Consider the following 11,932-nt stretch of genomic DNA (forward strand, 5'->3'; position numbering starts at 1 on the left):
TCCTTCACCTGACACACTCTGCTTCCTGCTCCTTGCACCCTGGAGGGTGGAGGTGGCTGTAATCACCAGGCCCAGGGCTAGCCAGCCACTTCTGCCATGTGCTAGATCCTCTCTTCCCCCTCCCCGCCCTTGTTTGACTCAACTATGCATTGCACAGTGGTAAACTGGTTCTGTATGTGGAAGGAGTCTGGGGGGAGTGTGGGGGTGGAGCTTTGGTTTTCTGCTGCATAGCTGACGCACTCTCTACAGGCTACTCTGTTCAGATTCTTGCTCTGCTGCAGGCACGACGGTCTCAAAGTCCTGATACACTCACGCTACCTGCATGTAACAGTTCCACTCTTGTTACCTAAAATGTCTCAATTGAGCCTTCCAAGTAGGCCGCTCAGAAACCTCCCTGACTGCGGCTGCGCGCCACGCCCCATTACCATGGAGACTGCTTGTACACAGCTTCCTTTTCCCTTCGACCCTGTCCCCCTGTCCTGAGGCCCTTCCGACGGGACTGGTGCCCGTTTAGGAGTTCGTCCTGCCCTGCCCTGCCCTGCCCTTCAGCGGGCGCCCATGAACATCAAGGCCCCAACAAAGCTGGCTGTGGGCAGAGTGAGGTTCTTCGGCCAACACCGCGGGGAGGTTAGCTCCCGTGGCTCTCCCTGGCTAGGCCGGGTCTTTCCAGGTCCTAGCTCAAGAATAGGTTTATCTTTTTGGTTTTTGAGACAGGGTTTCATTATGTGGCTCTATCTGTTCTGGAAATCACTAGATAGATCCGTCTCTGCCTCCTGAGTGCTGAGATTCAGGCGTTAGTGCCATCTCTTCTTCCTATTTGTAGATAGGGTCTCACTATGTAGTTGTTTAGCCAAGAACTCATGTTACTCAGGCCTCAAAGTCACACGGATCTGTTTTGTCTTTTGAGGCAGCTTCAGGATGCTCAAAATTCAGGCAGTCTTCCTGCCCTCTGCCTTCTCTGGTGTTGGGATCAAAGTTGTGCACCATGATGGCCAACTTGAACTCAATGCTTACTATAGTCAATTTTATGGACTTGTCAACTTTCTTATTTACTTTTTCAAGACTGGGTGTAACAGCCCTAGAACTTGCTTTGTAGACCAGTTTGGCTTGGAACTCAGAGATTCACCTGTCTTTTCCTCTCAAGGCCTGCACCAGCACTGCAGGCTGAACTTGTCAATCGATTCAGAACTTGCTTTTAGGTTCTCTGGGTCCTGGCTGTGGAGTAGAACTTGCTTACCCTGGGTTCCTAGGCAGGTTAGAGGTGAGGGACAAATGACTTCTGACAGGAACTTTTGGTCTGTACTTTCAGGTCAACTGCTCTGCCTTCTCCCCTGATGGCCAGACCCTGCTCACAGCCTCAGATGACGGTTATGTCTATGTATGGGACACCAAGAGTAGGAGACTGCTGTGGAGAATGGCAGGCCACAGAGGTAGGAGTTGGGCACCTGGAGCCTATCTTAGTGACTTATGACTTTGGGGCAGTGTGGGGGAGAGGGTTGGAGCAAGTCTGGCAGGGCCTGTTGGTTAGGGTGACCGGGCTTCTCACCTAAGAGATCTGGTCTCTTTGTTTTGCTTTTTCAGAGACAGGACTTCTTTGTATAGTCTAATTGTCCTGCAACTCTGTAGATCAGGTTGACCTCAAACTCAAGAGATCTACCTACCCATACTGGGATTAAAGGCGTGTGCCTCAAATCCATTTTTAGTTTTTCAAGAAAAGGTTTCTGTGTAGCCCTACCTGTCCCGGAAATAGCTCTGTAGACCAGGCCAGCCCCCACCTGATACTGCTGGGATTAAAGGCGTGTACCACCCAGCTTCAACCCTAGATTTGTAGTCCAGCAGTACATACACCACACTGATTCTCCAGAGCCCTTTTCTTCCTTCTTTAACTGGCCTATTTCACTTAGTCTCGTCTTTCTAAGTTCAGACTGTGTTCTTAGTCATAGACTTATCCCCAGGATAAACCTGTGCAAGCAAGGTATCTAACCTGTTGAAACAAACAAGGGAATAATGGAACAGGGTGACTAATACAAGTCAATTTAGACCAGACCAGAGCCAGGTGGACAGTGAAAGTATGTCACCAGAAGGGATCTTGATTTGATGTTTTCCCAGATGGGCAAAGCAGGATGTGTTCCAGGTGAGTGGGGCTCAGCTCAAGCTTTGCAGCTAAAACTGACAAATGTGGACAGAGGGCAATGCCATGGGTTCCCTGCCTTAGGACCAGTGAAGTTCTGTCGCTTCTCCCCTGATGGCCGCCTCATTGCCAGCTCTTCCTGTGACTGCACCATTCGTCTGTGGGATGTGGCAAGATTCAAGTGTCTTCATGTGCTGAAAGGTAAGCAGTCAGTTTGTACTGGCTCCTTTCCAGACTGCCCTGTACTTTTCCACCTTTGGGCTGGTGTCTGCAGGTCATCAGCGGAGCGTGGAGACAGTCAGCTTCAGCCCTGACTCAAAGCAGCTGGCATCAGGTGGCTGGGACAGAAGGGTCATTCTCTGGGAGGTGCAGGTATGAGGAAGGAGCCTGGGTCAGAGGTGACACTTGCTCTCTTCAACAACCCTCAGTGGCTCCCCCCCCACTCCCAGCACTAACCAGGTACCAAGACTTTCCATTTGGTTGTGACAAGGCCCAGAAAATGCCCTTAGGCTAACAGTCAGGCAGGCTTTTGGCCTGCCCAGCTCCACCTCTGTAGCTCAGACTCTATCTCTACAGTCTGGCCACAATGTACGGCTATTGATCGGGCATCGTGATTCTGTCCAGAGCAGTGACTTCTCTCCCACTTCGGACTGTCTGGTGAGCCTGAGCCCACCCCCCTCCCTGTCAGTTGCCACAGGAGTGTTGAGGGCCATTTTACACTCATGACCACTGCTCATAGGCCACTGGTTCCTGGGATTCAACTGTGCATATTTGGGACCTGCGGGTGGCAACCCCAGCTGTCTCCTACCAGGAATTGGAGGGCCATACTGGCAACATCAGCTGCTTGTGCTACTCAGCATCTGGCCTCTTGGTAAGACAAGCTGACCAGGGCTCCAGGCCAGTACCTATTTGTCCTGAGACCCTCAAGGGTGCAGGCCATTGTTGGGTCCACTGAGCTCTCAGGGATGTCTGTTTAGGCATCTGGCTCCTGGGACAAGACCATCCGTATCTGGAAACCCACAACAAACAGCCTACTTTTTCAGCTCAAGGGTCATGCCACCTGGGTTAAAAGCCTAGCATTTTCTCCTGATGAACTGAGACTGGCCAGTGCTGGTTACTCCCCAACAGTAAGTCTACCCAGATCCAAGGCAGCCCTCCTCCAGCCAAACCTCAGCCTTACCACACTAGATATGCTCATGGGCCCAAATGCATAGAGCCTGGGGCCACAGCATAGGACAACTCCCAACTCTACTGCCTGCTTTTATATCCAGGTCAAAGTCTGGGACTGCAACACAGGACAATGCCTAGAGACATTAAAGGTAAGGTTGTATTACAGTGCTGATCAGGATCATTGCAAAGAACCCTGTAGAGACCCTGGACTGGCAGGACCTGCCAACCCTGACTCTGATACTGTGCTACTGACAGGGCCTGCTGGATGTGGCCCATGCTTGTGTTTTCACCCCTGATGGCAAACTCTTAGTGTCAGGGGCTGCTGATGTGACAAGATGACAAGTATGCTGTTCAAAGTCTCAAGAACATCTTCCTCGGAACTTACCACAGGCCTAAAGTAACTAAGTGGTCACCTATCCCCCGTCACTCCATTGCCAGTGCAAAACAAGAAGCAGAAAGTCAGCCAGCCTTGCGCTTTATTATAAGCCTTCGCATTAGGCCTTGACCGCATATTTGCGAAGCGGGTACAGCCTCTCTTTCCTCTGCTGCTTCTTGGTCTTCAGCTTCTCCTCATGCTTGGTGAGCCGCCGGCGCATGGCTCTAGTCTTCTTGGGTCGAAGGTCCAGAGGCTTGTATTTCTTACCCTGGGATAGAGATCACAGGACAGGGTGAATCTGAGTACTAGGAGTTACTGAGAAGATTCTAGGGTAGGAGAACACAATGGACACCCAGAGCCTTTCTGCTGGGGACTGCCAATAAGGTTCTAGAAGGTTGGCAAGCCTAAATTGATCAGAGACCCCAATTTCAAGAGTAGAAGGGCTAAGAGGGGGCCAAACTTCACCCTTCAATCAACAGTAACGAAATAAAAACCACAACACAACCTAAAGAGCACAAGATACACACTGGGGTTCTGTGTTGGCTACAGTTACCTGGAGGGTCCACCATGCACTACTTACTAATGCTCCTTGGAGGTTTGGCCAAGGTAACCCTCAAACAAGAGGTAAGACCCAAGCCATTAAGCAAACGGTTGTCTTCATCTATCTCTTAATCTTTCTCAAGTGTTCAAGTCCATTAGTGCCACCCCCACAACCAGGTCCCATGGGTTAGGCCCCTACATGGAACAGAGCAGAAGCCCCACCAAAAACTTCAAGACACTAGCCTTCAAAGCAGGCTCCCCAACAGCCAGCTGAAAAGCAGGGCATGCACAAAAGCCTTTAAGAATGGTGCACATGGGAGACAGAGGCAGGCAGATCTCTGTGAGTTTGAGGCCAGCCTGATCTACAAAGTGAGTTCCAGGACAGCCAGGGTGACAGAGAAATTGTCTTGGACCATGCACTCAGCAAAGCATTAATCATGCAATTAAGAGCATTGCCTGCTTTTCCAGAGGACTGGAGCTCAATTCCTAGCAACCTCATGGACCATTTATAGTGGGATCTGATGCCTTCTTCTATCATGTAAATAGACCACTCATACATATAAAATTAAGCCTTAAAAAAATGTGATCTAGTGGTAATGATCTACAGAGAAACCCTGTCCCAAAAAGAATGTTTAATCAGGCTCTCTATGAATGGCAACTCTACCATCAAAGGGACAGACATTAAGAGGCCACATTTTCTTGCACCAAGTGTCTGCAGGTGGGTGGAGGACCCCAGAAAGCTGTGAAGGACAGCGTGGGGGCCCAAAGCTATTTCAGGTAGGCCCTCATCCACGTTAAGTTCACTTAACCACTTAGAGCTGTGCCCCCAGAGCACCCAGGAAACACACCTGTCTATTCTTTCTAAAAATAGGGAGGCTAGATGCCAATGCCCACACAGCATGATGCCTGTAATCTCAGTTGTGGCAGAGGGCCTCTGTGAACTCTAGACTACCCTGATCTACAAATCGTGACAAAACAAAAACAGAAAACAGAACTCCCAAACTTACTTTCTGTGGCCTACAAGTAGCTCAGTGCTGTTTTACTTACTAGCCTGACATTCGAAACCTTGTGTTTTTTTGTTTGTACTTGTTTTTCTAGACAGGGTTTCTCTGTGTAACGACCCTTGCTATCCTGGAACTACCTCTGTACAGCAGGCTGGCCTCGAATTCAGAGACCCCCTCGCCTCAGCCCCCTGAGTGCTGAAGTAAATAAAGTTGGGGCTGTGGTGACATGCCTTTAATCCCAGCACTTCAGAGGCAGGCAGATCTCTGAGTTCGAGGCCAGCCTAGTCTACAAGAGCTATTTCCTGGCCAGCTCCCAAAGCAACAGAAAAACCCAGTCTCGAAAAACCAAAAAAGGTATGCACCACTACCGAAAAACCTCATGGTTTAAATCACCAAGCACCACCTAAATAAAAAAAAGCCTACCTCTTTACTCACAAAATACGTTAACATGCCAAAAAGTCACAAAAGCCACATGTGCTAGCAGTCACAGGAAAAGCACCAAGTTTCACACATTTGTCCCTAGACTCTCAGAAACTGAGGAACACTTCAGACCTGTCCACACCAAAATCCCCACACCATGAGAGCTTTCCAATGTGTCTAAACTCAAAACTAATTGGTGAAATTTGCAGAGGCAATTAACTGGCTCCACCAGAGGGCTCCAATTAAGGGAGACTATCTTAAAATGATGAGGCTCCCTTCAGAACAATTCCCTTCTGGAGACCACAGCCCTGGTCTCAGGAATGAATTACTGTGTGACTGACTCTAAAGCCTTGCTTTGCCTCTATACTAACAAACGTCTTGCAACTGTTAAAGAGGGCTTTTGGTCCTAAGTTTACCTTCAGTGGGTATCCCTGGGAATCCCAATCTTTCCAAGCCCTCGAACAGCAAGTACTTGGCAAATGAGACAGAAAAACTGACAGTGAAAAATCACCTAACAGCCAGAGGCCAGGGTTCCAGCTCTAACTTGCAACAAAAACAAGCCAATGACTAACACACAACACAGCAGAGAAGGCTGGGCTTCTCTCACCACAGGCATTTTGGCACCAGCAGAACTTATTCCAGTTAGGGAAGCTGATGCTGTGCAAACTCAGCCACAAAACGGTGCCTCTTGAGGGCACCTTCCCATGTACCCCCAGAACCTCTTCACAACAGCACCTGGCCAATACTCACCTTGTAGAATTTCCTGAGGTTTTCTTTTTGAGTCTGGTTAATTACGGTGAGCACACGGGCAATGGATTTGCGGACGACTCTTCTATAAAAACAGAAGACCACCAGGAAGACCAGGAAGTGCCAACTTGTGTTGGTGCCCCCCATGTTTATAACCTAGGAGGCAAAGTCTTGGACTTGAGGATAGGTTCCCCAGGGATATGGGTTAAAACTTAATGCAGATAAGACAACAAGCAAAGTTCTTTTAATCCTGGCCAAGAGCTTATACCAAAAGCTACAAAGGCTGAAGCCATGCCAAGAAATCTAACTAGTTTAATGTAAGGAACCAAACTGGTGGAACTAAACAGATGTGAAGAGACAAGATGTCAAAAGACAAGGGCAGGTCTATGACTGGAACACGTGGTCTGGAGGTCTCAGCGCAGTTTTGCTTAGGTGTTTCTCTACTCATCCTCAAGACTGCCTGGGGTGGAATACCGATGTTATCCATTAAATAACTCATGTTTTCTTCGCAAGTCTCTCCTTACCATGTGTCTCCAGTCCCACTACAACTGATGTAAGGGTCCAGGTAGGTGGCGCCACCACGGACCTTCAGGAATACTTAATCTTTAAACTACATACGTTGGCCAAGAACAATTGTTGGAAAAGGCATAAGAGGCCAAGAAAGGTGTGCACCCAGCTATGACCTCATGGGCCACTTACATCTTAGAGAGTTTGGACGCGGCACCGCCCGTCACCTTGGCGACGCGAAGCTGGGACAGCTCCACCTTCAGATCGTCTAGTTGTTTTAGTAGCTCCTCCTTCTTCTTGCCGCGCAGGTCCCGAGCCTTAATCTTGGCCTGTACGAGAGGCGACTCTGTGGGTCACGGAGCGGTAGCTCCCGCTCTCACCGCGGCCGATCAAGAAGGGACCGTGGGAGGGTAGGGGGCACGGTCTCTACCGGCCCGAAACCAGGGGCAAGCATGCAGCGCCAGGCCGCAGGCCCCGGACACTCCTTGCGTCCCCCACTCGCGCCCCTCGCCCCGCGCCGATGTCTTCACGCGTTCCCCCGCCCGGATGGCAATCGATTCCCGTATCCTCACCATAGCAGCACTTCTCACCGCTGAGGTCTCCTGGTCCGAGAGAAAGAGGAAGAGGTGGGTCCGACTTCCGTAATTACTGGTGGGTGGCGCCGTGCACGGCCAATAGCGTCGCGGCATGGGGAGCCCTGGCGCGTCGGTGTGCCCGCCCCTTCCGGGGTTTCCTGCCCCACCTTCATTGGCTCGTCTTTAAGCACTATGGATAGGGAAATTGAGCCTTAGGCTGTGCTGTACGTGGCTGCCGACGGCGTAGTGAAGGCTGTAGTTTCTTTTATTCAATCGTTTACTCGGGAAGCCTGTCGTTCCCTGGTCTGTTCACCTTTAAGCTAGCCGTGGATGATCTGGGGGTGCGGTGGGGATGAGGTGTGAGGGTTTAATTCCTAAAAGTTTATTTGAGACAGAGTTTCACTGTATGTCCCTAGCTGGCTGGAAACCATTGCTAAGATTGTAGCCACTATGCCACAGCGTTTGGGAGGGAAGGGGAGGAGTGAAGAAGAGAGAGAAAGAGAATTACTACAGTTTTTTGGGTCCTTCCAACATGTACAAGTTCAACCATTTGGTCAGTCCAGTTTTTTGGGGTCTTTTTTTTTTTTTTTTTTTTTTTTTGCTTTTAAATACAAGATCTCTATATATTTTCTGGGCTGATTGGAATTTATGTTCCCTAGGTTGGCAAGGGTAGGAATTTTCTATGCTGACAGCAGAATCAATCTCCAGCAACAACTGTTGGAGACCGTGTGGAATAGTAGAAATTGTATTCTCATAATTTGTGGATTTCTGATTATTGTTGTAGGTCGGGGCACGGTGTCACAGTCCTATGATTCCAACACTCAGGCAGTGGAAAAGGAGGGTCTGGAGTTCAAGCCTCCTCCAGTACACGGACTGTTAGAGAGACTCCAAAATGGGTGCTGGGATTTTGGTTCCGTGGATGAGTGTTCGCCTGGCATGCACAAGGCTTGGGTTCAATCGCCAGCACTGAAATACAAATAAATAAAAACAACTCCCAAACAAAATCAGATTCTTGCTTTATTGCTACTAGTTAATATCTTGGTAAATCCATCCTTTGTGAGATCTTCTGAGCTAACCTGATAACCTGTAATGCTCTCAGCCAAGACTTGATATGTAAAAATTGAATAAAGTATCATTGATGCTAACATGGCTAACGTGGCCACAGCTCTTCATCCCCATAGTCCCTGGCAGACCACTGCATCTAGGTCACAGCAACACAGACTTGATCTGCTAGGTTTCTGTAATAAATGACCATAGGGACCAATTGGGACCCTTCAGTCAAGCAGCCACCCTCTCTAAAATTTTTTCAACGTTGTTCAGTACATAATATTGACCTAGGTTTCAGGGCAAACAAATGGGGACTCACTAGGTGGTATAAGGAGGGTTTTTAGTCATCTCCCTTCCCTAAGAGTAGCAGCCTACCCTTGTAATCCAAATTCATCTTACATAACAGAGTTGAAGAATGTGTTCTTATGCCTGTTTCCAAAGCCAGTCTTGAAGGTTTTTGAAGGCAGAACCGTGCATTGGTTTTGTGCTCTCCAGGCCCAGGTTGTGACTACCAGATGGACTGATACATGAGATATATGAGCCTTCTTCCAGACCACTGTGAAGTCAAAATATATGGAGAAATGAGTGAGTTAGTTTAAAAGGATGCCTAAAGGTACAACTTCTTAGATGCTCAGGATTCTATTAGAGTTATGATTATGCATAATTTTTGAAATTTTTCATGGTGCTTGTAAGCCCCTCCCCCTGAGGGCCTCCAACTGCCATGTTCCACCCACAGAATACACAAACTGTCCTAACACCTGAATGCAGTCTCCACCCTACAGAGTAAAAAGCCCAAACTCTGGACATGAAATCCCAACAATCCCTACCCTGGAAAGCCTCACCCTGAAAAGTTCTACCCCCATCCCCCAAGAAACTCGATGTAAGCCCTGTATTGTGCTAAGTTTGCTGCTTTATCTCTCCTGAGCAGATGCAGCCACCATCCTGTTTTTTTTGTTTTGTTTTGTTTTTTTTTTTTTTTTTTCCTGCTCAGTAAGACTTCTTTTGTGAGGTTTATTGCGTAGTGTGACCTTGTGGTATTCCTTGGCTTCTGGATGCCTGATACCTTTCCATCCCAGATGAGCTGTAACTCATAACTAGGATTAAACCCAGGATCTCCAGTGTATAGGGTGAGTATGCCACAACAGGCTACATCCCAGACCTGCATCTTTGATGTTTTCAGACACTGCTTGTTTCTATTACATGTCTCATCTAATTTACCAGCAAATCCTGTAGGCTTTATCTTGAAAACACCTAATATGTTCCCATCGCCCCTCTTTTTTGGCACCCTCCTGGCTTGAGCTACTATTGCCTACAGCCTGCTCATAACTTTTTTTTTTTTTTTTTTTTTTTTTTTTTTAAACAAGGTCTTGCTCTCTAGCATTGGCTGTCCTTGAACTCATTATGTAGACCAGATTGGCCTTAAACTCAGAGATCCACCATACCCAATACACCTTTCAACTTTAGTTCTTGTTCCCAGACCTATTTTCTTTCTCTCTTTTTTTTAAATTTTGTTTTTTGAGATTGGCCTGCCTCTGCCCTCCAGAGGCTAGAGATAAAGGCATGTGCCACCAGCTACCGGCTAATGCACAGACTCTTGGTCTTCAGGATAGCAGGTGTGTACTACCATGTCAGATTTTTTTTTTTTTTCAGGGGGTGGGGTTTCCAGACAGGGTTTCTCTGTGGCTTTGGGGCCTTTCCTGGAACTAGCTGTCCTCCAACTCACAGTGATCCTCCTGCCTCTGCATCCCGAGTGCTGGGATTAAAGATGTGTGCCACCAATACTTGGCTTGGGACAGATGATCTTGCTCCCTTTGCCTCCTTCAACAAATCCTACCAGCGTGTGCCACCACAACCAGCCCATGTCAGATTTCATATCACGGATTTAAAAGCCTGTCTGATCAAAGTTCATGAACATGACTATTTGAGGCCACTTCCCTGTTAAACCAGATTAAGTTCCTTCTGACCAAGATTTTCTAGGAGTGGGACTGGAGATGAATCGGTGCTTTTCCAGTTTCCATTCCTGACACCCATCTGACATGGTGGCTCTAAACCACCTGTGTAATTCCAGTTCTAAAGGCTCTCACACCCTCTTTTGTCCTCCATCAGGCACAACAACTACGTGGTGCACAGAAATATTGGCAGGCAACACACACATATAAGTAAAATATTAAAAAACTATTTAAAGATGTTCTCTCAAGAACATCTTGATAAGCCGGGAGGTGATGGCACATGCCTTTAGTCCCAGAACTTGGGAGGTAGAGGCAGTCGGATCTTTGTGAATTCAACTCGAGACCAATCTAGTCTACAAAGAGCTAGTTCCAGGACAGGTCCCAAAGCTACACAAAGAAACTCTGTCTCAAAAAACCAAAAGGGTAGGGTGAGCTGGGTTAGGGCAAGAACATCTTTAAATTGCAGATGTGAATTCTTGCTACTTTTTAAAAAAGATTTATTTATTTATTATGTACTGTTATGCCTGCATGTATGTCCAGAAGAGGACACCAGATCTCATTAACAGATGGTTTGAGAGCCACCATGTGGTTGCTAGGAATTGGAACTCAGGACCTTCGGGAGAGCAGGCACCTCTTAATCACTGAGCCATCTCTCCAGCCCCGAATTCCTGCTATTTTACCACCTACCTGCCTGCATCCAGGAATTCAGGTAGGGTTTGACTACTTCCAGTATCTGAGACTTTAGCGTCTACTTGCCTGCCCCACAGGAGTCGCGCTTTAGTATCCCAAGGTTATGTCTGCCTGGCAGTTTTTGATCTACAGACACAGTTCAATGGGAAGTAGGTAAAGCAAAACCATGTTTCAAATACTGTTTTTGCACGAGTGTTAGCAATGAAAATGTAGTAAGATTTCGTACAATTATGGAAAAGGTCCATTTTAGCCTATAGCTGAAATAAAAAGAAACCAGCATTCTAGACATTGTCTTCTTCCCATCGGTTTCTGAATTCTGCTGCTTTTCGCCTCCTAAAAGGAACCTCTTTCAAAGGATCGGCCTTCAGAAATACAGGCGACGGAATCTTTTTTTTTTTTGGAGCGCCCGCAGATGTCGCTATATCCTCAAGTAAAGATGTCATCAGTCGTCCTGTCAGCCCCTGGGTTATACGTTAATAACGTTATAAAGCCCTTCACTCCTTTAACAAAGAAGTCACTTCTATGTAATCAGACAGGATCCTTTTTGGGTCAGTGCAGTTCGCGTCCAAGATAGAGAGGCTCCGGCAATGTGCTTCACTACCACTCATCCCTCAGCTCAAGGGTTTCTTTCTCAGGAATTGACGGACGTGCTACCTGTGGTCGCAGGCCAGTTGCTGGGAGGACACACTAACCGCTGCACTGCCAGATGAAGCCACACCTGCATCCCACAGTTCCGCTCTGCTGCCCCGCCCACACGAGCTTCCGGTTCCGACGTG

General features: G+C 47.9%; 1 protein-coding gene across 1 annotated transcript; it reads left to right on the forward strand.

The window, feature by feature from the left end:
- The first annotated feature begins 535 nt into the window (after positions 1–535).
- On the forward strand, positions 536–3,707 carry Wdr38 (WD repeat domain 38). The gene is made up of 8 exons (XM_051185389.1): positions 536–627; positions 1,310–1,430; positions 2,216–2,332; positions 2,406–2,503; positions 2,871–3,002; positions 3,109–3,258; positions 3,403–3,450; positions 3,557–3,707. Exons 1-8 carry the CDS (start codon positions 559–561, stop codon positions 3,638–3,640), a joined length of 819 nt encoding a protein of 272 aa, XP_051041346.1. The 5' UTR covers positions 536–558; the 3' UTR covers positions 3,641–3,707.
- Positions 3,708–11,932: the final 8,225 nt, after the last annotated feature.

This window comes from Phodopus roborovskii, unplaced genomic scaffold (assembly GCF_943737965.1).
Source record: "Phodopus roborovskii unplaced genomic scaffold, PHOROB, whole genome shotgun sequence".
NCBI lineage: Eukaryota > Metazoa > Chordata > Mammalia > Rodentia > Cricetidae > Phodopus > Phodopus roborovskii.

Bases quoted from the DNA above. Each gene is read 5' to 3' on its own strand.
- Wdr38 (XM_051185389.1), top strand. From the start codon at position 559: ATGAACATCAAGGCCCCAACAAAGCTGGCTGTGGGCAGAGTGAGGTTC. The intron at 2,504-2,870 runs GTATGAGGAAGG...CACTGCTCATAG, and splicing joins TCATTCTCTGGGAGGTGCAG to GCCACTGGTTCCTGGGATTC. The intron at 3,259-3,402 runs GTAAGTCTACCC...TTTTATATCCAG, and splicing joins GTGCTGGTTACTCCCCAACA to GTCAAAGTCTGGGACTGCAA.